At 40.8% G+C, this 23,266-nt stretch overlaps 1 protein-coding gene across 2 annotated transcripts; it reads right to left on the reverse strand.

Annotated features, from left to right (window-relative positions):
* Positions 1 to 16,023: 16,023 nt before the first annotated feature.
* LOC133096540 (GTPase IMAP family member 5-like) lies at positions 16,024 to 22,877 on the reverse strand. 2 transcript variants are annotated; one of them, XM_061198155.1, is made up of 3 exons: positions 22,797 to 22,877; positions 18,811 to 18,859; positions 16,024 to 17,340 (listed from the first exon to the last, which is right to left on the reverse strand). In XM_061198155.1, the coding sequence occupies exons 2-3, from the start codon at positions 18,851 to 18,853 to the stop codon at positions 16,454 to 16,456; spliced, it is 930 nt and encodes a 309-aa protein (XP_061054138.1). In that variant the 5' UTR covers positions 18,854 to 18,859; positions 22,797 to 22,877; the 3' UTR covers positions 16,024 to 16,453. The 2 variants fall into 2 exon arrangements, with proteins under 2 accessions (XP_061054138.1, XP_061054137.1); XM_061198154.1 differs by lacking the exon at positions 22,797 to 22,877 and adding an exon at positions 21,135 to 21,169 and having other exon boundaries at positions 18,811 to 18,856.
* Between the last annotated feature and the right edge of the window lie 389 nt (positions 22,878 to 23,266).

Raw genomic sequence — 23,266 nt, forward strand, 5'->3', positions numbered from 1 at the left:
CAGCTCCTGCCATAGCCTCTTGCCTCTGGAGGCCCAGGCAGTGCTGCTAGGAAGACAGAGCTGCAGGGCTGCGGTGCCAGTTCTTTGTGTGCATGGCTGTGAGTCAAAGCTATGGAGGGAAGAAGGGGCTCATTGACGCTCTGAATCTAAACAGTAACATCTGGAATGTGAATAGTAGTTCAAAATTTATGAACATGCTTACTATTTTGTCTTTCTAAGCATGTGAACGTGGATAAAGTCTGTCTGAGGCACCCATCTGTCCTTAGGGAAGTAAGATATGTTTAGTTACAAGAGAAAAGCAAAGAGAAAAATCAAAATAACATTCAGATTCAAATATTTTAGAAAATGGTTTTGCACAAAGCCAACGACATTGCAAGCTAAAGTTTTTCTAAGGCTTTTAGGGGTCATGTTTGGTGGCCTAGGCACTGCAAGAACGTATCAAAATATTTCAGTCTCATTTGTCTTCCTCAAAATGTGCTCTGATTTCAACTGTTTACATTATAATATGTTCCTTTCTTAAAAAAATGAATGAATGAAGGAATTAATCCAGCTACCAACTACTTAATTCCTTCCACTACAAAAATCTTTTAATGATTTCTAGGGCTTCTGATATTTGTGTTAGACTTCAGGTTTTAATGGGTGATAGTTTCTGAAAAATCCATGCTTTTTTCTTGCATTTGTGAGTTAAAATAAAACAGATAGTAAAAGTCTTGAGGTTCAATCTGAGAATTAAATTCTGTATGAATAATCATATGTAGGTGTAATAATAACCTCTGGTTATTGGGGCAGCCTGCTCTCATACCTACAACACAGCATACGTTGTTTTTTTTAAAAAATTATTTATTTATTTATTTATTTATGGCTGTGTTGGTTCTTCATTTCTGTGCGAGGGCTTTCTCCAGTTGCGGCAAGCGGGGGCCACTCTTCATCGCGGTGCGCGGGCCCCTCACCGTCACGGCCTCTCTTGTTGCGGAGCACAAGCTCCAGACACGCAGGCTCAGTAACTGTGGCTCACGGGCCTAGTTGCTCCGCGTCATGTGGGATCTTCCCAGACCAGGGCTCGAACCCGTGTCCCCTGCATCGGCAGGCAGACTCTCAACCACTGCGCCACCAGCGAAGCCCCAGCATATGTTTTACATTCAAGTTCCTTTGTGTTTAAAAAATAAAATTAAAAATGTAAATATAAAAAATACGACTGTAAAGAAGATTGGGGACTCTTTTTAAAATTTAATTTTTGAATAGAAAAATACATTCAAATGATTCAAAATTCAAAAAGTATGAAATTCTACTTCTGGATATTTATCCAAAAGAATTTTCTTTCAGGTTTATTGAGATGTTATTCACATATAACATTGCATTACTGTAAGGGGTACAGCATGAGAGTTTGATACATGTATATATTGCAAAATGACTACCCCAATAAGGTTGGTAACACCTCCATCACCTCACATAATTACCTTTTTTTCTGATGGTGAGAATATTTAAGGTATACTCTCTTAGCAACTTGCAAGTATATAATACAGTATTGTTAACTATAGTTACCATGCTGAACATTAGATCCTCAAAATCTATTCATCTTATAACTGAAAGTTTATATCTTTTGACCAACATCTCCCCATTTCTCCCACTCCCCTGGGCCTTGGCAACTACCATTCTGTTCTCTGTTTCTATGACTTCGGCTTTTTTAGATTCCACATATAAGTCATATCACAAGTATTTGTCTTTCTCTGTCTGGCTTTTTTCCCTTAGCATCATGCCCTTAAGTTGCATCCATGTTGTGATAAATGGCAGGGTTACCTTTTTTTTTAATGGCTGAATAATATTCCATTGTAAGTTTTTACCACATCTTATTTCATCCATCAGTAGATACTTAGGTTGTTTCCATATCTTGGCTATTATGAATAATGCTGCAATGAATATAGGGGTGCAGATATCTCTTTGAGATCCTGATTTCATTTCCTTGGGATATTTACCCAGAAGTGGGGTTGCTGGATCATATGATAGCTCTATTTTTAATTTCTTGGGGACCCTCCATAGTGTTTTCCATAGTGGCTGCACTAATTTACATTCCCACCAACAGCACGCAAGGGTTGCCTTCTCTCTACATTCTCGCCAACGCTATTTCTCTCTTGTCTTTTTGATAATAGCCCACTGTAACAGGTGTGAAGAGATATTATATACTATATATATGTATATGCAATGGAATGTTGTTCAGTGATTAAAAAAAAGAAGGAAATCTTGTTAAAATGCTACAATATATGATGAACAATGAAGACATTATACTAAATGAAAAAAGCCAGTCACAGAAGTACAAATACTATGTGATTCCACTTATATCTAAAGTAGTCAAGTTCTTAGAAACAATAAGTATAATAGTATTTGCCAGGGGCTAGGGGAAGGAGGAAATGGGGAGTTGCTGTTCAATGGGTACAGAGTTACAGCCATGCAAGATAAAAAAGTTCTAGAGGTCTGTACAACATAGTTCTTATAGTTAACAATATCATACTATACCCTGAAAAATCTGTTAAGAGGGTGTATGTCATGTTATGTGTTTTTTACCATAATAAAAAAATTATGGAAAAGCATATATTAAGAGATTTTGGTTCTACCTTGTCCACCTGATTCTCCCACAGTTCTCTAAAATTAATCACTTTATTTCTTGAATATACGTACACTGTTTCTTTCTGCAAATGTAAGCATATCTGAGTATATATCCTTAATTTATTCTCCTTTTTTTTTTAAACATCTTTATTGAAGTATAATTGCTTTACAATGGTGTGCTAGCTTCTGCTTTACAACAAAGTGAATCAATTACACATATACATATGTTGCCATATCTCTTCCCTCTTGCATCTCCCTCCCTCCCACCCTCCCTATCCCACCCCTCTAGGTGGTCACAAAGCACCGAGCTGATCTCCCTGTGCTATGCGGCTGCTTCCCACTAGTTATCTATTTTACATTTGGTAGTGTATATATGTCCATGACACTCTCTCACCCTGTCACACCTCACCCCTCCCCCTCCCCATATCCTCAAGTCCATTCTCTAGTAGGTCTGTGTCTTTATTCCCATCTTGCCACTAGGTTCTTCATGACCTCTTTTTTTTTTTTCCCCTTAGATTCCATATATATGTGTTAGCATACTGTATTTGTTTTTCTCTTTCTGACTTACTTCACTCTGTATGACAGACTCTAACTCCATCCACCTCATTACAAACACCTCCATTTCATTTCTTTTTATGGCTGAGTAATATTCCATTGTATATATGTGCCACATCTTCTTTATCCATTCATCCGATGATGGACACCTAGGTTGCTTCCATGTCCTGGCTATTGTAAACAGAGCTGCAATGAATATTTTGGTACATGACTCTTTCTGAATTATGGTTTTCTCAGGGTATATGCCCAGTAGTGGGATTGCTGGGTCATATGGTAGTTCTATTTTTAGTTTTTTAAGGAACCTCCATACTGTTCTCCATAGTGGCTGTATCAATCTACATTCCCACCAACAGTGCAAGAGTGTTCCCTTTTCTCCACACCCTCTCCAGCATTTATTGTTTCTAGATTTTTTGATGATGGCCATTCTGACCGGTGTGAGATGATACCTCATTGTAGTTTTGATTTGCATTTCTCTAATGATTAATGATGTTGAGCATTCTTTCATGTGTCTGTTGGCAATCTGTATCTCTTCTTTGGAGAAATGTCTATTTAGGTCTTCTGCCCATTTTTGGATTGGGTTGTTTGTTTTTTTGTTATTGAGCTGCATGAGCTGCTTGTAAATCTTGGAGATTAATCCTTTGTCCGTTGCTTCATTTGCAAATATTTTCTCCCATTCTGAGGGTTGTCTTTTGGTCTTGTTTATGGTTTCCTTTGCTGTGCAAAAGCTTTTAAGTTTCATTAGGTCCCATTTGTTTATTTGTGTTTTTATTTCCATTTCTCTAGGACCTGGGTCAAAAAGGATCTTGCTGTGACTTATGTCATACAGTGTTCTGCCTATGTTTTCCTCTAAGAGTTTGATAGTGTCTGGCCTTACACTTAGGTCTTTAATCCATTTTGAGTTTATTTTTGTGTATGGTGTTAGGGAGTGTTCTAATTTCATACTTTTACATGTACCTGTCCAATTTTCCCAGCACCACTTATTGAAGAGGCTGTCTTTTCTCCACTGTATATGCTTGCCTCCTTTATCAAAGATAAGGTGACCATATGTGCGTGGGCTTATCTCTGGGCTTTCTATCCTGTTCCATTGATCTATATTTCTGTTTTTGTGCCAGTACCAAACTGTCTTGATTACTGTAGCTTTGTAATATAGTCTGAAGTCAGGGAGCCTGATTCCTCCAGCTCCATTTTTCGTTCTCAAGATTGCTTTGGCTATTCGGGGTCTTTTGTGTTTCCATACAAATTGTGAAATTTTTTGTTCTAGTTCTGTGAAAAATGCCAGTGGTAGTTTGATAGGGATTGCATTGAATCTGTAGATTGCTTTGGGTAGCAGAGTCATTTTCACAATGTTTATTCTTCCAATCCAAGAACATGGTATATCTCTCCATCTGTTTGTATCATCTTTAATTTCTTTCATCAGTGTCCTATAATTTTCTGCATACAGGTCTTTTGTCTCCTTAGGTAGGTTTATTCCTAGGTATTTTATTCTTTTTGTTGCAATGGTAAAAGGGAGTGTTTTCTTAATTTCACTTTCAGATTTTTCATCATTAGTATACAGGAATGCAAGAGATTTCTGTGCATTAATTTTGTATCCTGCTACTTTACCAAGTTCATTGATTAGCTCTAGTAGTTTTCTGGTAGCATCTTTTGGATTCTCTATGTATAGTATCATGTCATCTGCAAACAGTGACAGCTTTACTTCTTCTTTTCCGATTTGGATTCCTTTTATTTCTTTTTCGTCTCTGATTGCTGTGGCTAACACTTCCAAAACTATGTTGAATAATAGTGGTGAGAGTGGGCAACCTTGTCTTGTTCCTGATCTTAGTGGAAATGGTTTCAGTTTTTCACCATTGAGGACAATGTTGGCTGTGGGTTTGTCATATACGGCCTTTATTATGTTGAGGAAAGTTCCCTCTATGCCTACTTTCTGCAGGACTTTTATCATAAATGGGTGTTGAATTTTGTCGAAAGCTTTCTCTGCATCTATTGAGATGATCATATGGTTTTTCTCCTTCAATTTGTTAATATGATGTATCACGTTGATTGATTTGCGTATATTGAAGAATCCTTGCATTCCTGGAATAAACCCCACTTGATCATGGTGTATGATCCTTTTAATGTGCTGTTGGATTCTGTTTGCTAGTATTTTGTTGAGGATTTTTGCATCTATGTTCATCAGTGATATTGGCCTGTAGTTTTCTTTCTTTGTGACATCTTTGCCTGGTTTTGGTATCAGGGTGATGGTGGCCTCGTAGAATGAGTTGGGGAGTGTTCCTCCCTCTGCAATATTTTGGAAGAGTTTGAGAAGGATAGGTGTTAGCTCTTCTCTAAATGTTTGATAGAATTCGCCTGTGAAGCCATCTGGTCCTGGGCTTTTGTGTGTTGGAAGATTTTTAATCACAGTTTCAATTTCAGTGCTTGTGATTGGTCTGTTCATATTTTCTATTTCTTCCTGGTTCAGTCTCGGCAGGTTGTGCATTTCTAAGAATCTGTCCATTTCTTCCAGGTTGTCCATTTTATTAGCATAGAGTTGCTTGTAGTAATCTCTTATGATCGTTTGTATTTCTGCAGTGTCAGTGGTTACTTCTCCTTTTTCATTTCTAATTCTATTAATTTGAGTCTTCTCCTTTTTTCTCTTGATGAGTCTGGCTAATGGTTTATCAATTTTGTTTATCTTCTCAAAGAACCAGCTTTTAGTTTCATTGATTTTTGCTATTGTTTCCTTCATTTCTTTTTCATTTATTTCTGATCTGATCTTTATGATTTCTTTCCTTCTGCTAGCTTTGGGGTTTTTTTGTTCTTCTTTCTCTAATTGCTTTAGGTGCAAGGTTAGGTTGTTTATTCGAGATGTTTCCTGTTTCTTGATGTAGGCTTGTATTGCTATAAACTTCCCTCTTAGAACTGCTTTTGCTGCATCCCATAGGTTTTGGATCGTCGTGTCTCCATTGTCATTTGTTTCTAGGTATTTTTTGATTTCCCCTTTGATTTCTTCAGTGATCACTTCGTTATTAAGTAGTGTATTGTGTAGCCTCCATGTGTTTGTATTTTTTACAGATCTTTTCCTGTAATTGATATCTAGTCTCATAGCGTTGTGGTCGGAAAAGATACTTGATACGATTTCAATTTTTTAAAATTTACCAAGGCTTGATTTGTGACCCAAGATATGATCTATCCTGGAGAATGTTCCATGAGCACTTGAGAAAAATGTGTATTCTGTTGTTTTTGGGTGGAATGTCCTATAAATATCAATTAAGTCCATCTTGTTTAATGTATCATTTAAAGCTTGTGTTTCCTTATTTATTTTCATTTTGGATGATCTGTCCATTCGTGAAAGTGGGGTGTTAAAGTCCCCTACTATGATTGTGTTACTGTCGATTTCCCCTTTTATGGCTGTTAGTATTTGCCTTATGTATTGAGGTGCTCCTATGTTGGGTGCATAAATATTTACAATTGTTATACCTTCCTCTTGGATTGATCCCTTGATCATTATATAGTGTCCGTCTTTGTCTCTTGTAATTGTCTTTATTTTAAAGTCTATTTTGTCTGATATGAGAATTGCTACTCCAGCTTTCTTTTGATTTCCATTTGCATGGAATATCTTTTTCCATCCCCTCACTTTCAGTCTGTATGTGTCTCTAGGTCTGAAGTGGGTCTCTTGTAGACAGCATATATATGGGTCTTGTTTTTGTATCCATTCAGCCAGTCTGTGTCTTTTGGTGGGAGCATTTAATCCATTTACATTTAAGGTAATTATCGATATGTATGTTCCTATTCCCATTTTCTTAAATGTTTTGGGTTTGTTATTGTAGGTGTTTTCCTTCTCTTGTGTTTCTTGCCTAGAGAAGTTCCTTTAGCATTTGTTGTAAAGCTGGTTTGGTGGTGCTGAACTCTCTCAGCTTTTGCTTGTCTGTAAAGGTTTTAATTTCTCCATCAAATCTGAATGAGATCCTTGCTGGGTAGAGTAATCTTGGTTGTAGGTTTTTCTCCTTCATCACTTTAAGTATATCCTGCCACTCCCTTCTGGCTTGCAGCGTTTCTGCTGAAAGATCAGCTGTTAACCTTATGGGGATGCCCTTGTATGTTATCTGTTGTTTTTCCCTTGCTGCTTTTAATATGTTTTCTTTATATTTAATTTTTGATAGTTTGATTAATATGTGTCTTGGTGTGTTTCTCCTTGGATTTATCCTGTATGGGACTCTCTGTGCTTCCAGGACTTGATTAACTATTTCCTTTCCCATATTAGGGAAGTTTTCAACTATAATCTCTTCAAATATTTTCTCAGTCCCTTTCTTTTTCTCTTCTTCTTCTGGGACCCCTATAATTCGAATGTTGGTGCGTTTAATGTTGTCCCAGAGGTCTCTGAGACTGTCCTCAGTTCTTTTCATTCTTTTTTCTTTATTCTGGTCTGCAGTAGTTATTTCCACCATTTTATCTTCCAGGTCACTTATCCGTTCTTCTGCCTCAGTTATTCTGCTATTGATCCCATCTAGAGTATTTTTAATTTCATTTATTGTGCTTGTCATCGTTTCTTGGTTCCTCTTTAGTTCTTCTACGTCCTTGTTAAATGTTTCTTGCATTTTGTCTATTCTATTTCCAAGACTTTGGATCATCCTTACTATCATTATTCTGAATTCTTTTTCAGGTAGACTACCTATTTCCTCTTCATTTGTTAGGTCTGGTGTGTTTTGACCCTGCTCCTTCATCTGCTGCGTGTTTTTCTGTCTTCTCATTTTGCTTATCTTACTGTGTTTGGGGTCTCCTTTTCACAGGCTGCAGGTTCGTAGTTCCCGTTGTTTTTGGTATCTGTCCCCAGTGGCTAAGGTTGGTTCAGTGGGTTGTGTAGGTTTCCTGGTGGAGGGAACTAGTGCCTGTGTTCTGGTGGATGAGGCTGGATGTTGTCTTTCTGGTGGGTTCGTCCACGTCTGGTGGTGTGTTTTGGGGTGTCTGTGGCCTTATTATGATTTTAGGCAGCCTCTCTGTTAATGGATGGGGCTGTGTTCCTCTCTTGCTAGTTGTTTGGCATAGGGTGTCCAGCACTGTAGCTTGCTGGTCGTTGAGTGAAGCTGGGTCTTGATGTTGAGATGGAGATCTGTGAGAGATTTTCGCCGTTTGGTATTACGTGGAGCTGGGAGGTCTCTTGTGGACCAGTGTCCTGAAGTTGGCTCTCCCACCTCAGAGGCACAGCCCTGATGCCTGGCTGGAGCACCAAGAGCCTTTCATCCACACGGCTCAGAATAAAAGGGAGAAAAAATGGAAAGAAAGAAAAAAAGAGGATAAAATAAAATAAAATAAAGCAATTATAATAAAAAATAAGAAAAAAAAATTATTAAGAGTAAATTTATTAAGAAAAAAAAATTTTTTTTTAATTTTTAAAAATAGATTTATTAATTTTTTATACTAAAAATAAGAAAAAAATTATTTAGAAAAAATTTATTAAGAAAAAAAATTTTTTAATTTTTTAAAATAAAAAATATGGAAAAACTTATTAAAAATTTTTTTTAAAAATAGAAAATAAGGAAAAAATTATTAAGAAAACATTTATTAGGGAAAAAAAAATTTTTTTAAGCCAAAAAAAAAAAAAAAAAAAAACGTACGGATCTAACCCTAGGACTAACGGTGAGAGCAAAGCTATACAGACAAAATCTCACCCAGAAGCATACACATCTACACTCACAAAAAAAAGGAAAAGGGGAAAAGTTAATATATCCTGCTCCCAAAGTCCACCTCCTAAATTTGGGATGATTTGTTGTTTATTCAGGTATTCAACAGATGCAGGCACATCAAGTTGTTTGTGGAGCTTTAATCTGCTGTTTCTGAGGCTGCTGGGAGAGATTTCCCTTTCTCTTCTTTGTTCGTACAGCTCCCGGGGTTCAGCTTTGGATTTGGACCCGCCTCTGCATGTAGGTCCCCTGAGGGCGTCTGTTCCCTTTTGGGAGGTCTGACGTCTTCTGCCAGCGTTCAGTGGGTGTTCTGTAGGAGCAGTTCCACGTGTAGATGTATTTCTCATGTATCTGTGGGGAGGAAGGTGATCTCCGCGTCTTACTCTTCCGCCATCTTGCCCCTCCCTCCTCTCCTTTTTAAACGTAAAAAGTAGTGTACTATTTTTACAGCTCCACATCTTGTTCTTTTCATGTAACAATATGTCATGGAGATTTTCCCATATCAGTGTCTAGAGTGCTTGCTTATTCATTTTATACAGCTGCATAGTAGTCTTTTGTGTAGTTATGCAGGGGGTTATTTTTTCACATGTCTCAGTTGATGGTCCTTTGGGGATTGTTCCAACCTTTGCTATTTGAAATAACATTGCATTCTTTGCTAAATTTCCCTACACATGTGTTATGCCGTTTTGTATTTTCACTAATGAAGTACGAAGGCACCTGTTTGTCTCATACTTTCGAGTTTTGAAAACCAAATAGGAGAGAAATCACATCTAAGAATTATTTGATATGCCCTTCTTTCCATGTGAGTGGCATTAAGCCTATTTTCATATGTTTAATATATTTGTTTTTCTGTTGATTCTCTTTATATTGTTTTGTCCATTTTTACAATGGGTTGTTGGTTTTTTATTTTTCAATTTCCTAGGAATTCTACATGTTAGAGAGACTAGACATTTGCCTATTAGATGAATTACAAATACTATTTTCTAGCTTGTCATTCAAATTTTACTTTAAAAAATGTTTTTTTAACGTTTTAAATTTATTTATTTATTTTTAGCTGTGTTGGGTCTTCGTTGCTGCACATAGGCTTTCTCTAGTTGTGGCGAGCGGGGCTACTCTTCGTTGTGGTGCGCGGGCTTCTCTTGTTGCAGAGCACGGGCTCTAGGTGTGTGGGCTTCAGTAGTTGCAGCACGTGGCCTCAGTAGTTGCCACATGCGGGCCCTAGAGCTCAGGCTCAGTAGTTGTGGCACACAGGCTTAGTTGCTCCACGGCATGTGGGATCTTCCCAGACCAGGGATTGAACCTGTGTCCCCTGCATTTGCAGGCGGATTCTTAACCACTGCGCCACCAGGGAAGTCCCTCAAATTTTACTTTTGTAATGTAGATATGTATCACTATTATTATATAGGCAAATTAATCAATAAATTTATCTGTGTGTTCTGGCTTTTGAGTCACCATTAGAAAGACCTTCCACGTGTACAGATTACATGTAGTGGAATACTTTTCTGTTTCCTTCTAGGACTTTTAAATTTTCCTTTTTGCTAACATTTAAATCATTTATTCATTTGTAATATATCCTGGTGTTTATCAAGCATTTATCTTGTCTTTCCTGCATAAACTATACTTCAGGTTACTAAATACATGAAGAAGGAAAGAATATCCTAATAGAAATATTCTAGCTACTTAATGAAAAAGAAATTTTAGAATAGGATATCACCATTTTTAATACCTATTAAAATAATGGATCTACACAATGATCACCAATGAGTGCTAACATAAAAAGAGGGAAAACCAGACGTTGAGTACCCCCTATGGAAATATAGACTATCATCTCTGAATAACATTGTAAAAAAAATTGAACTTTATTCTGATCTGTCTGATCAAACCAACCACAACTAACTTCTAGTTTACAAAAATGGTGAGGCAGAGGAACACGTTAAATGACATCATAACGATGTAAGCAGCAAAATTCAGAATGTGGGGAAATCAATAGTACAAATGTCTAGTGTCTTCAATTAATACTTTGCATAAAGAAGAAATGAGGGAGGAGTCTTCTGGTTTTGGCTATGATGGAGTAACTAGTATTATTATTTACCTTTTCCCATTAACAAGCAGAAAACTAGAGAAAAATATGCAGGCAGACCTCATTGTATTGTGCTTTGCAGATATTGTGGTTTTTACAAATTGAAGATTTGTGGCCACTCTGCATGGAGCAAGTCTATCAGTGCCACTTTTCCAATAGTGTTTGCTCATTTTATGTCACATTTTGGTAATTCTCACAATATTCATAACTTTTTTCAATATTATTATATTTGTTATGGTGTTGATGGGAGCAATCCATAAACAGTCTACAATAGGAATAGAAAAGAGTTTTATCTGAGCCAAACTGAGAACTATAGCCTGGGAGACACAGATCCAAAAGCATTTGAATTGTGTTCTGCTACAAATTGTGTTCTGCTTCTACAAAATGGGGGGCTTATAAAGGCAAAACTCGTAAAATTACATAATTGTTTGTCAAGAATTATAATTGGAGCTGGCAAGAAGTAAAGGTGCTTGTTAAGCAAGGTTTGGTTGGGGTCCAAAATGGTTTCACAGTTACCAGGGGGACCTTGAAGCCATAAAGATGCAGCTGGCAGTGGCTAGCAGATATATTTTGAGAACAGCTGGTGGTATCCTTGAGCTTGATACATTTCAGCAGATTCAAGTTCTCAGTGACACAAGACTGTGTCTGAAACCACATCCACAATGGCCACCCAGCTCCATTTTGAATGCCTGAACCACAGTTATTCCATTTTTATTTTTATTTTTGTTTATTTATTTGTTGGCTGCACTGTGTGGCTTGTGAAATCTTAGTTCTCCGACCAGGGATCGAACCCATGCCCCCTGCAGTGGAAGCGCAGAGCCCTAACCACTGGACCACCAGGAAATTCCCTCCATTGTGATTTTTAAATGCATTCTTTTCTTTAATGGTTAAAGCAGATGTACAATGTACATTTAATACGCCACAAAACAGTCTGTTCTAGCGAGCATAAAGTTCAAGTTAAATCACGTATAAGCCAGAATGACTTCCCCATGCCTCCTTCCATCACGGTGATCTGTGATCAGTTGTCTTTGAGGTTATTGTTATAATTGATTAGGGGTGCCACAAACCGCACCCATATAGGACAGTGAACTTAATTGATAAATGTGTGTGTTCTGACTGCTCCTCTGACCAGCCATTCCCCTGTCTCTTTCTCTCTTTTGGTCTCCCTACACCCAGGAAATAAAAATATTGAAATGAATAACCCTACAGTGGCCTCTAAGTGTTCAAGTGAAAGGAAGGGTGCACACATCTCTCACTTTAAATCAAAAGCTAAAAATAATTAAGCCTAGTGAGGAAGGCATGTCAAAAGCCAAGGTAGGAGGGGCGGAGTCAAGATGGCGGTGTGGGAGACGCAGAGTTCGCATCTCTTCACAACTAGGGTGCCTGCTGGTCGCTGGTGGGGGACACTGACGCCCAAGGAGATGGGAAGAACCCCCAAGGGTACCAGTAGGACATGGGGGGACTGAGGGGGGAGGAGAAGTGGAGGCCAGACAGGACCAGTGCCCTTGAGGGGTGGCTGAGAGGGCGGAGGGGTTCCCACGCCTGGAGGGACCCTCAGGGGCTCAGATCAGTGGGGAGTGGGCCCAGCGTTTCCCCTGCCCAATCGGCCGGGGAAGTCTGCCCAGCTCTCGGGCCAGGTCCTATGCCCTCAGAGGTCCCCTCTGGGCTGGGTTGGTCCTGGAGGCATAGGAGAGAGGCTGCGAGAGAATAAAAGAGGCAGGCGGGAGGGGTCCTCCAGGACTGGAGGAGCGGGAAAGGAGCAGAGGGCATTTGCCCCAGCCACTTGGGCACAGGGAGCCTGCTGGGCTACCAGGTGGGGTCCCCCACCCTCTGAGACCAGAGGCAGGAGGCATGCCTGGGTCCCTTCTGTTCTGTTGAGCCTAAGCCCCACCCCCTTCACCCCTCGCCCCACCCTTCCCCCCCCACCCCGCCTTTACCAACCCTGTGGGTCCTAAGCATAGGACCCACCCACCACCCAAACCTCACCCCTGCTTAGGCCCCGCCCTCCACAGCCAAGGTCTTTTCCACCTTTCTTTTTTCTTTTCATCCTCCTCTTTTTTACTATTGTGTTTCTGTTTTACCTTCTGGTTGTTGTTTCATCTATATTTTTATTTTTATATTTTTTCTAATATAGCTGTTAATTTCCTAGTCTAATTTTATTTTTTACTTTGTTATTGTTCTCTTTTTTTTTTTTTTTTACTGCCCCACGCGCCTTGCAGGATCTTGGTTCACGAGCTGGCAGTCAGGCCAAAGCTCCTGCGGTGGGAGCTCTGAGTCCGAACCACTAGACTAACAGAGAACCTCAGACCCCAGGGAATATTCATCAGAGTGAGGTCTCCCAGAGGTCCTCACCTCACCACCAAGACCCAGCTCTACACAACAGCCTACAAACTGCAGTGTTGGAAGCCTCAGGCCAAACAACCAGTAAGACAGGAACACAATCCCACTCATATAAAAAAGGAAAAAAAAAAATAAGACAGCAAAAAAAATATGTCACAGATGAAGAAGCAAGGTAAAAACCTACAAGACCAAATAAATGAAGAGGAAATAGACAATCTACCTGAAAAAGAACTCAGAGTAATGATAGTAAAGATGATCCAGAATCTTGGAAATAGAATGGAGGCACAGATTGAGAAAATACAGGAAATGTTTAACAAAGATCTAGAAGAACTAAAGAACAAACTAACAGAGATGAACAACACAATAACTGAAATGAATAACAGAATAATGGAGGCAGAAGAACGAATAAGTGAGCTGGAAGACAAAATGGTGGAAATAACTGCTGAGGAGCAGAATAAAGAAAAAAGAATAAAAAGAATTGAACACAATCTCAGAGACCTCTGGGACAACACTAAATGCACCAACATTTGAATTATAGGGGTCCAAGAAGAAGAAGAGAAAAAGAAAGGGTCTGAGAAAATATTTGAAGAGATTATAGTAGAAAACCTCCCTAACATGGGAAAGGAAATAGTCACCCAAGTTCAGGAGGTACAGCGAGTCCCATACAGGATAAACCCCAGGAGAAACACATCAAAACACATATTAATCAAACTAACAAAAATTAAATTCAAAGAAAAAATATTAAAAGCAGCAAGGGAAAAACAACAACAGAAAAACATACAAAGGAATCCCCATAAGATTATCAGCTGATTTTTCAGCAGAAACTCTGCAGGCCAGAGGGAGTGGCAGGACATACTTAAAGTGATGAAAGAGAAGAACCTACAACCAAGATTACTCTACCCAGCAAGGATCTCATTCAGATTCAATGGAGAAATCAAAAGCTTTTCAGACAAGCAAAAGCTAAGAGAATTCGGCACCACCAAACCAGCTTTACAATAAATGCTAAAGGAACTTCTCTAGGCAGGAAACACAAGAGAAGAAAAAGACCCACAAAAACAAACCCAGAACAATTAAGAAAATGGTAATAGGAACATACATATTGATAATAACCTTGAATGTAAATGGATTAAATGTCCCAACCAAAAGACACAGACTGGCTGAATGGATACAAAAACAAGACCCGTATATATGCTGTCTACAAGAGACCCACTTCAGACCTAAGGACACATACAGACTGAAAGTGAAGGGATGGAGAAAGATATTCCATGCAAATGGAAATCAAAAGAAAGCTGGAGTAGCAATATTTGTATCAGATAAAAAAGACTTTAAAATAAAGACTGTTACAAGAGATAAGGAAGGACACTACATAATGATCAAGGGATCAATCCAAGAAGAAGATATAACAATTATAAATGTTTATGCACCCAACATAGGAGCACCTCAATACATAAGGCAAATGCTAACAACCATGAAAGGGGAAATCAACAGTAACACAATAATAGCAGGGGACTTTAACACCCCACTTACACCAATGGACAGATCATCCAAAATGAAAATAAATATGGAAACACAAGCTTTAAATGACACAATAGACCGGATAGATTTAATTGATATTTATAGAACATTCCACCCAAAAGTGGCAGAATACACTTTCTCTTCAAGTGTATGTGGAACATTCTCCAGTATAGATCACATCTTGGGTCACAAATCAAGCCTCGGAAAATTTAAGAAAATTGAAATCGTATCAAGCATCTTTTCTGACCACAACGTTATGAGATTGGAAATCAATTACAGGAAAAAAACTGTAAAAGCCACACAAACATGGAGGCTAAACAGTGCACTACTAAATAAGCAAGAGATCACTGAAGAAATCAAAGAAGAAATAAAAAAATACATAGAAACAAATGACAACGACAACACAATGACCCAAAACCTATGGGATGCAGCAAAAGCAGTTCTAAGCAGTTTGAGATTTCATCCATTCTGTAGCCCATGGATCAAGGAGTAATTTTGACTTTCAAGTATCATTATTTAGGAGATACATTTTGTAAAGCTATAGCTGCCATAGATAGTGATTCCTTTGATGGATCTGGGCAAAGTTAATTGAAAAACTTCTGGAAAGGACTCACCATTCTAGATGCCCTTAAGACTATTCATGATTCATGGAAAGAGGTCAAAATATCAACATTAACAGGAGTTTGGAAGAAGCTGATTCCAAACCTTATGGGCGACTTTGAGGGGCTCAACCCTTTAGTGGAAGAAGTAACTGCAGATGTGGTGGAAACAGCAAGAGAACTAGAATTAGAAGTGGAGACTGAAGATGCGATTGAATTGCTGTAACCTCATGATAAAACTTTAACAGATGAGGAGTTGCTTCTTAGGAATGAGCAAAGACAGTGGTTTCTTGAGATGGAATCTACTCCTGGTGAAGGTGCTGTGAACACTGTTGAAGTGACAACAAAGGATTTAGAATATTACATAAATTTAATTGATAAAGCAACAGCAGAGTTTGAGAGCACTGATTCCAATTCTTCTTTCTACCCATTCGTAGAAAGAAGTTCTACGGTGGGTAAAATGCTATCAGATGGCATCATGTGCTACAGAGAAATCATCTGTGAAAGGAAGAGTCAATTGATGTGGCAAACTCCACTGCTGTCTTATCTTAAGGAATTGTCACAGCTGCCCCACATCAGCAGCCACCACCTTGATCAGTCAGCAGCCATCAACATGGAGGAAGGCCCTCCACCAGCAAAAAGATTATGACTCACTGAAGGCTCAGATGATGGCTAGCAGTAAAGTAATTTTAGATTCAGGTATATACATTGTTTTTTGGACAAAACGCTATTGCACACTAAATAGACTACAGTGTAGCATAAACATAACTTTTACGTGCACAGGGAAACCAAGAACTTGGTGTGATACTTTTGATAGTCACTCTCTTGTGGTGGTCTGGAACCAAACCTGCGATGTTTCCGAGGTATGCCTGTGTAAAAGAACTGTTTCCAGACATCAGGCAACAGGCTGCTCTGGACTGATCTATGGATGGGTCAGATGGATGGAAAATAAAAAGCAACTGAAGAAAATGGATGGCGTGTCTGATGCAAGGAAGGGACATTGAAAGTGAAATTACATGAAAAGCAAATAAAGTTCCTTATCAACATAGACAAAGATGCTGACTCTGAAAACATGGAAGCTGATGGCAGGTATCCTCTGAAAATGCTCAGCATTCGTGAGTTCTACACAAGCTAATTAAAATGGCAAGAAAAATCAAAAAGCATATAACAAGAACAGCAAATATTCCGATGTGAGAAATGATCCAGTTTTTGACTCGGAGGAGCGCCTTGAAGGCACGGTTTCTCTGGGCCTCTTTCAGGCCTTGCTTTTGCTTTGCAACATGCGACCGCACCTTGGCCAGGTAGCGCACGTGATCTTCTCCGTGGGGGTCGCCCCCGCCCTGCTGGAGCCGCTGTGCATCAAAGAAGAGGTCGTTGCTGAGGTAGGCGCCCTGGTGCTCCCTCTCCAGCCCCTCGACCACGGCCATCAGCCGGGCCAGCTGCTCCCCCCGCTCGTCGCCGGAGGCCCGGTTGTTGAAGGCGCAGTACCTCTGCCCGCACTCCCGGACCAGGCCCCTCAGCCTCAGGTTGTCTGTGTTGGCTACGTAGTCATGCAAGGATCCGTCCGCTAAGTCCTCCTTGTGGGTGAACAGGATGACCATGTGTCTCAGGGCTCTCGCCCCAAAGACCTCCTTCACCCTGGTCACGGCCACCACGTCCTGCTCTGTGAAGCGCCCCAGCTGGGTCACCAGCAGCAGCACGTGAGGCCCCGGGGCCGAGAGCAGGTAGCAGTCCCCGATGTTCTCGCACGCCTCTTGGTCCTGGGCCCTCGCCTCAAAGATGGGGGGCGTGTCCACCACCAGGATGCTCCTCCCGTTCCACGTGCCCGTTGCCCCCTGACACTTCCTGGTCACCGACTGGGCCCCCAGCCTGGACTCAAACACTGGCTGGCAGAGGATGCTGTTCCCGGTGGCGCTTTTCCCGCTGCCTGTTTTGCCCACCAGGATGATCCTCAGTGAGGACGAGGTTGCAAACTGCTTATGTTCTGTTCCGCCTAATAAAAAAAAAAAAAGAGTTTTTCGTGTTTTACTAAGTCAGTGATTCTTTTTTAAGAAAATTTTTTATTTTATCTTGGAGTATAGTTGATTAACAATGTTGTGTTAGTTTCAGGAGTACAGCAAAGTGATTCAGTTACACATATACACGTATCTATTCTTTTTAAAATTCTTTTCCCATTTAGGTTATTTCAGAATATTGAGCAGAGTTCCCTGTGCTCTACAGTAGGTCCTTGTTGGTAAAGTTAGTGATTCTTAAGATTTTTAGGTCATGGTATCTCCTGAAAGCTATGGACCTCTCTCCCCGCCAAATAGTGATACTTAAATACAAATGTTTGCATACAACTTTAGGCGGCTATTGAATGGCAGGAAGCCCACACTGGGAGGCCGAACTTGGACCCATAGCCAAGAGTAAGAACTGCTACACTATGAAGGATGTTCCAAGGACTTCATCAGGACCAGGGAAAATACAGCTTTTCAGAAAGAAAAGTGGTCCCTGTGCTTTTCCAGGGATGGTGCTTAGGCCGGTTTCATGCTAAATAAATGTGAGATTAGACAGAGGGGGAGGATGAGAAGTCACAAATGAGAAACTATTATCACCTCTTCTCCACCCACCAATTCCCAGGCACACAGACTGCTAATCACATTCATCTGAACCTTGGGGGCAAAGGAAGTCTCAGATGTCAGAGCTCCAGTGACCTCCCACTGAGGACCAGCTGAAGGTCCCTGAGTTTCTGCTTTTTGGGTGGGGAGTCGGAAGTGAGCCTACAGAAGGCTTGTCGTTAAAGTCAAGGACGGAGTCTGACAGATGACCCTGGATCGGTGGCTGAAGAAGAGATGATAAGACCATTAGAAATACATGTGTTGGAAAGATCACCGATTTGGCTGATAGAATTATGGGAAATTATAACAAAACTGGTGTTGTCGAGGGTGACCCTGCATCAAGAGCTAAAATCTTTAAGGGATGAAGAGAGTGAGAATCCAAGGATTTCTGGAGTTCTTATGAGCTCAAATGAATTAAGTTCATTTTAGTCTCCTAAAATCTGTTATTGTTATTTCTTTTACTCTGTGTTGGTTCTTCCTTTTCTTAAGTATTCTGGATTTTTTTTTTTTTTTTTTGCAAACATGATTACTAAATCTCTATGGGGAAGTTTTCCTCTTTTCAGTTGAGTGCAGGCAGGGAAGGATATCATTTTCACAATTCGTCTCCAAATCCCCTGACTTCTGACTTGAAGTTTCATTTCCTCATTTCCCATACATCACGGCAGAGGGGAGAGCTTCACACTCGGGTGTGTGTGGGTGTGATGATGGTAGGGAAGATAAAGAACATGATAGCTGCCTTTTCTTCTGCAGTTGAAAATAACTGGGTTTCTTTTCTGTCACTGTGTTTGAGGTGAGGGAGAGGAGGAGAGAAAACAGTGACTCTTCCCTGATGCCTAGAGCTCTTGAGAATTTGGAGGCTTTCTTACCTTCAGCCATAGTCCCGTATCTGCTCCTCTGAAGCCCTTCCATTCTCTTCTGGAATAAAAAAAGGAAAGGAATAAAAAGCAAGTGTCCATATGGGACTTGGTAAGGCCTGAGAACACCTCCAATTCAGACAGCCAAGAATAAATATCCTTAGATGAGCCGTTTCCATTGCTAATTTTCTAACTTATATTTTACTTTCAAATATCCATATATAACTTTAAGCAACCCAGGTGATGCTAGGTTATGGTAACACAATGAACTCTTGCTTTTTCCTCATCCTATAGGAAAGCATGAAATGTTTGAAAACAAATCAGTTGATTACCTCCCTTCTACTTGAAAAGACATGAAATAAAGAAAGTCTTCTTCTATGGAATGAGAAGCAGGACTTTTTATTGTTTTATTATTATTATTATTGGAATCAAAGTAAGCAAACTTGCTAGACTAGAGAATAAAAATTGCCTTGCTGTAAATGACATTGGTTTGTTTGAAGTACTGGCCATTTCCAGTCCCAGAAACTCTTTGTATCAGATGGATATCCCAGTGGCAAAGAGGAAAGTACAATGTACCTTCCAATGGGAGCGTGGAATTGGGGGATCCACGGCTCCTTTGTGGATGGACATGAGAGGACGAAGGGAAAGAGGGCGAAGCACGGCCACCATCCTCCCTCCCCTCTGAGCAGCTGGTGGAGAGAAGCTGGTGCCATGACTGAGGGACAGAGTCAACATTCAGGACAAATTCAAGATAAATTCATTTCCTGCTCAGCTTTAAACCAAATGTCTTTCCTTGTGGGTCTCCCAATAACCACTTAAAAAAAATTCCGGTAGATATAACCAGAAATTGGCAAAACTATGGGGATAAATGTTTCATTCAGATGAGGCATAATATTGTGTCATTCTTCTTGGTGCTAGAAAAGGTAAGCATGCATTAGAAAAGACAAGCATGCAATATGCCACTATAATTAAGATGATCTCTGAGACTGTATTTTATTTCTTCAGTTTTAAAGATTATGCAGTTATGAAACAAACATTTTAAGGGGAGAAATACACAGAGTAATGAAACAAATGCCCACTATTTGCAATGAACAGATCTGAGTATTTTGGCATTTTTACTGCTGCTGTTCGGTTTGATTGAAAAAGTTAAAACATTACGCATATAGTTCCATTTATTTATTTTTTGACTCCCCCCAACCTGTCTCATTCTCCCTCTTCCTTTCAGAGGCAACCAATATTCTGAGATACACATGTATGTGCAGGTAATATATAGTACTTTTTGGTATTTTAATCTTTTATGTCAGTGACATTATTTATGTAGCATTTTATCCAACTCTTTATTAACAAACATTTGGTGTGCCAAAATACGTGCTTGCTACTACAAACAATGCTGCAGAAGAATCCCCCCACACGTCTCCTTGTGCAAATGGATGATTTCTCTGGGATATATAGTTTCCACCTGACAAGATACTGCCAAATATGACTCCAAGAAGCTTGTGCTGAGTCATACTGGCAGCAGCCATGGGTGAGAATCCCCCGAATCTTCACTTATGCTTGGTGATATTAGAGTTTTAATTTTTGATCACCCTGATGGGCATATATTAGGATGTCTTAATTGGTTTAAAGGTGCATTTTATTGATTAACATTGAATTCAAAACGGTTTTCATAGTTGATTTGCTATTCAGGTTGATTCTGTTAGTTCTACCTTTTCCACATTTTTCTATTCACTCAGTAGGGAAGAATAGAAATGGCCCTCATTAGGGAAACCATCCCTTGTCACATTATCAGAATTTATTAAGGCAACTTCCTTCTTTCCTCTCCTTTTCCTTCTGCACCACTTTCGTTACCTTAAGCCCAGAGAAGAGCATTTTCCTCACCACATTCTCCCACATGCTGTCCTTGCCTCTGGTAAATAATACTCCAGCTTTTGCTAAAACTGCTCAAATTCTCTGACATCTTTTCTACTTCAGATGACAGTTTCTGTATATTGGAATCAATATATCGATGTGGTAAAGACGATGACGACAGTGGTGACAATGTTGACAATGAACTTCACCATGGTAATAATCCTCTGTGCAGCCATTTGTAATTTTCAAGTTTCTTTCATGTCCATTCTTTTAATTGTTCTCCTAAATTCCCTATGATGTGATCAAGATAGGTATTAAAATTTCTATTAAAATATTAGGAAACTGAGCCTCAACTGACCTGCCCACGATCACACAACTGCCATGGAGTTAAGACCAAAAAATGGCTCATTTTGCCTGTGTATTCTCCTAGATTTATCAGGGTGGAAAAGAAATTATAAAGTCAATGAACCTCTTGGAACACCACATACCATGCTGCCATCCATGGTCAGGACATAAACTGAGGCAGACAGGCTGGAAGCTTACCCTAAAATTAACAAAGAGAACTGTATTGCAAAATCTTGAGTGCACGTTTTCAAAAAAAAAAAAAAAATTATTCAAAGATAAAATCGCAGGGGGCAGAAGTTGCTCGGAATGGAAGTATTTCAGTTTAAAGCAATCTGGTGTTTTCCCATGACTTGATGATCAGTGTGACCCAAATGGAGCTCTGTGGCTGTCACAAAAGCCAATCAAAGTTCAGGTTACATTAGCAGAGGCGCGCACGGTCCTCCTGAACCGTCTTCCGAGTGGGTCAGGCTGCCGGGGGAGACACGTCCCACCGAGGAGTAAATATTTTTGGACAGATATTAACAAATAACAAAGTGTGCAGAGGCTAGTCAGAAAGGATATTGATGGAGATGCTAAAATGAGTCATAGAATATTAAAAGGACAGAATCAAGCCTAGGAAAAGATCGGGAAACATCCTAAACCGGAAGGAATGAGACACGTGTCAATCACATAGTAGACAGAAGTGGGAGAATCAGGAGTGGAGGCAGATTTCTTCTCCACAAGGAAAACCCTTTTAATCTTCCCCCAGGCGGGATTAGGAATCATGAGAGAGTCGCGGGCAGTATGCGAGCAGAGATTATAAGAGTATCTGACAGGAACAGCAGGAGGATCTAGCTTAGGTAGGAGGCTGGAGCAAATGAGCCTAATGTACCTCCTGATTTTTACATTATACGAACCTGATTTTATCTTGACGGTACCTTACTTTATCAAACCCTTGGAAAGCAGGCTCTCTCACGCTGTTTTAGGAAAGATAAAAATATTTTCTGTCTGCCTTATTCATATTCTCCTTCGCCCATCTGCCCCCTCCCTCTGTTTCCTGGTATCACTTGTTTCAGAGTTTAGCATTGTGATTTCATAACGCGGCTCTCACAGGAGGTTTAGCAGACAAAGGGTTGGTTCCTGTACACACTGGAATCTGTTTGCCCTAGGGTCGAGTTCGACATCGTGTCTTAGGAAAAGTGTGGGGTATTTGGGGGCGAATGGGCTGGTTGTCAGAAGATCAATAGAACAATTTCACTGAGAGGTTTCGTTTGGAGCGCGTGGCTCAATGAGGGTGGGAACATAATGATCCCGTACTTGCCCTGTGGAGCCCTAGGAATAGATTCCCGGTACCCAGGCCTCTCGGGGGCATGGTGCTTGTCAGGGATGGGGGGGCTGGTACGGGGGAGGTTAAGAGCTAAAACTGAGACGTACGCCCCACCTAGTTAGGGCACCTGGTGAGTTTCAGTTTTCTCATCTGTCAAATGGGATGAGAATCTTAGTGAAGCTTTATGAAACCCCGTGAAGCTTATTAAAGTCCGAAGAGCTAAGAAGTAGGCAACTAGCCGGAAAAGACCTCCGCGCTGTGGAAAGCGATGGGCCGTGAACGCGGGGTGAGCGGTTCCCGAAGCCGCTTCCCTCCCACTAGGAATCCGCGGTTGCCCATAACGCTCACCATCGGCGCCCCGTTTCACTGATGGGAGAGCCCAGAAGTATGGTAACCGGTGTCAGATCCCACGAGAAATCAGTAGCCCTGACTCAACCGCGGGCTCCAGGACCCCCCCCCCCTCCCCGGGCCTCCACCCAGGACGCGGGGTTCCCCTTACCAGGCGCGGCGCTGCGGCCTGGGTGCCGGCGGGTCGGCGCGAGCGCGCGGCCGAAGGTTCCAGGGCACGGCTGCAGGGCAAGAAGGAAAATGGGGCTAGCGGAGTGCGCCCCCTGTTCCCGCAGTTGGGGACACCCCCTCCGGATGGGGCGAACCTGCTGCTGCGGAAACCGGAGAGCAGCGAGTTTGGAGCGTGCTGCCCCCCTAATGGGATGCTTCCTGTCGGAGCCCGCGAGCGCCCCGCCCCTCCCGTTTCCTCTTTAAGACGTGTGGAAAGAAGTGATGTTTGGAGCGTGAAAGAGAAGAACACGGGCCCCAATCCCCCCTGTTTCCCCGTTGCTAAAGGCCCCTGTTGCCTCCGCGGGCGTGCGGTGCTCTCCGGCCACGATTCCCGGAAGATCAACGTTTCGTCTCTCTTGTTGAGTCCGAGCACCTCTCACTCTAACGCAGACCCCGCTGATCTGAGTCTCC

This window comes from Eubalaena glacialis, chromosome 8 (assembly GCF_028564815.1).
Source record: "Eubalaena glacialis isolate mEubGla1 chromosome 8, mEubGla1.1.hap2.+ XY, whole genome shotgun sequence".
Lineage (NCBI taxonomy): Eukaryota > Metazoa > Chordata > Mammalia > Artiodactyla > Balaenidae > Eubalaena > Eubalaena glacialis.

What these genes read in the sequence shown, in the direction of transcription:
- LOC133096540 (XM_061198154.1), bottom strand. An exon ending in ATACGGGACTATGGCTGAAG is followed by an intron (nt 17,341 to 18,810) that starts GTAAGAAAGCCT and finishes TTTTTTTATTAG; the next exon opens with GCGGAACAGAACATAAGCAG.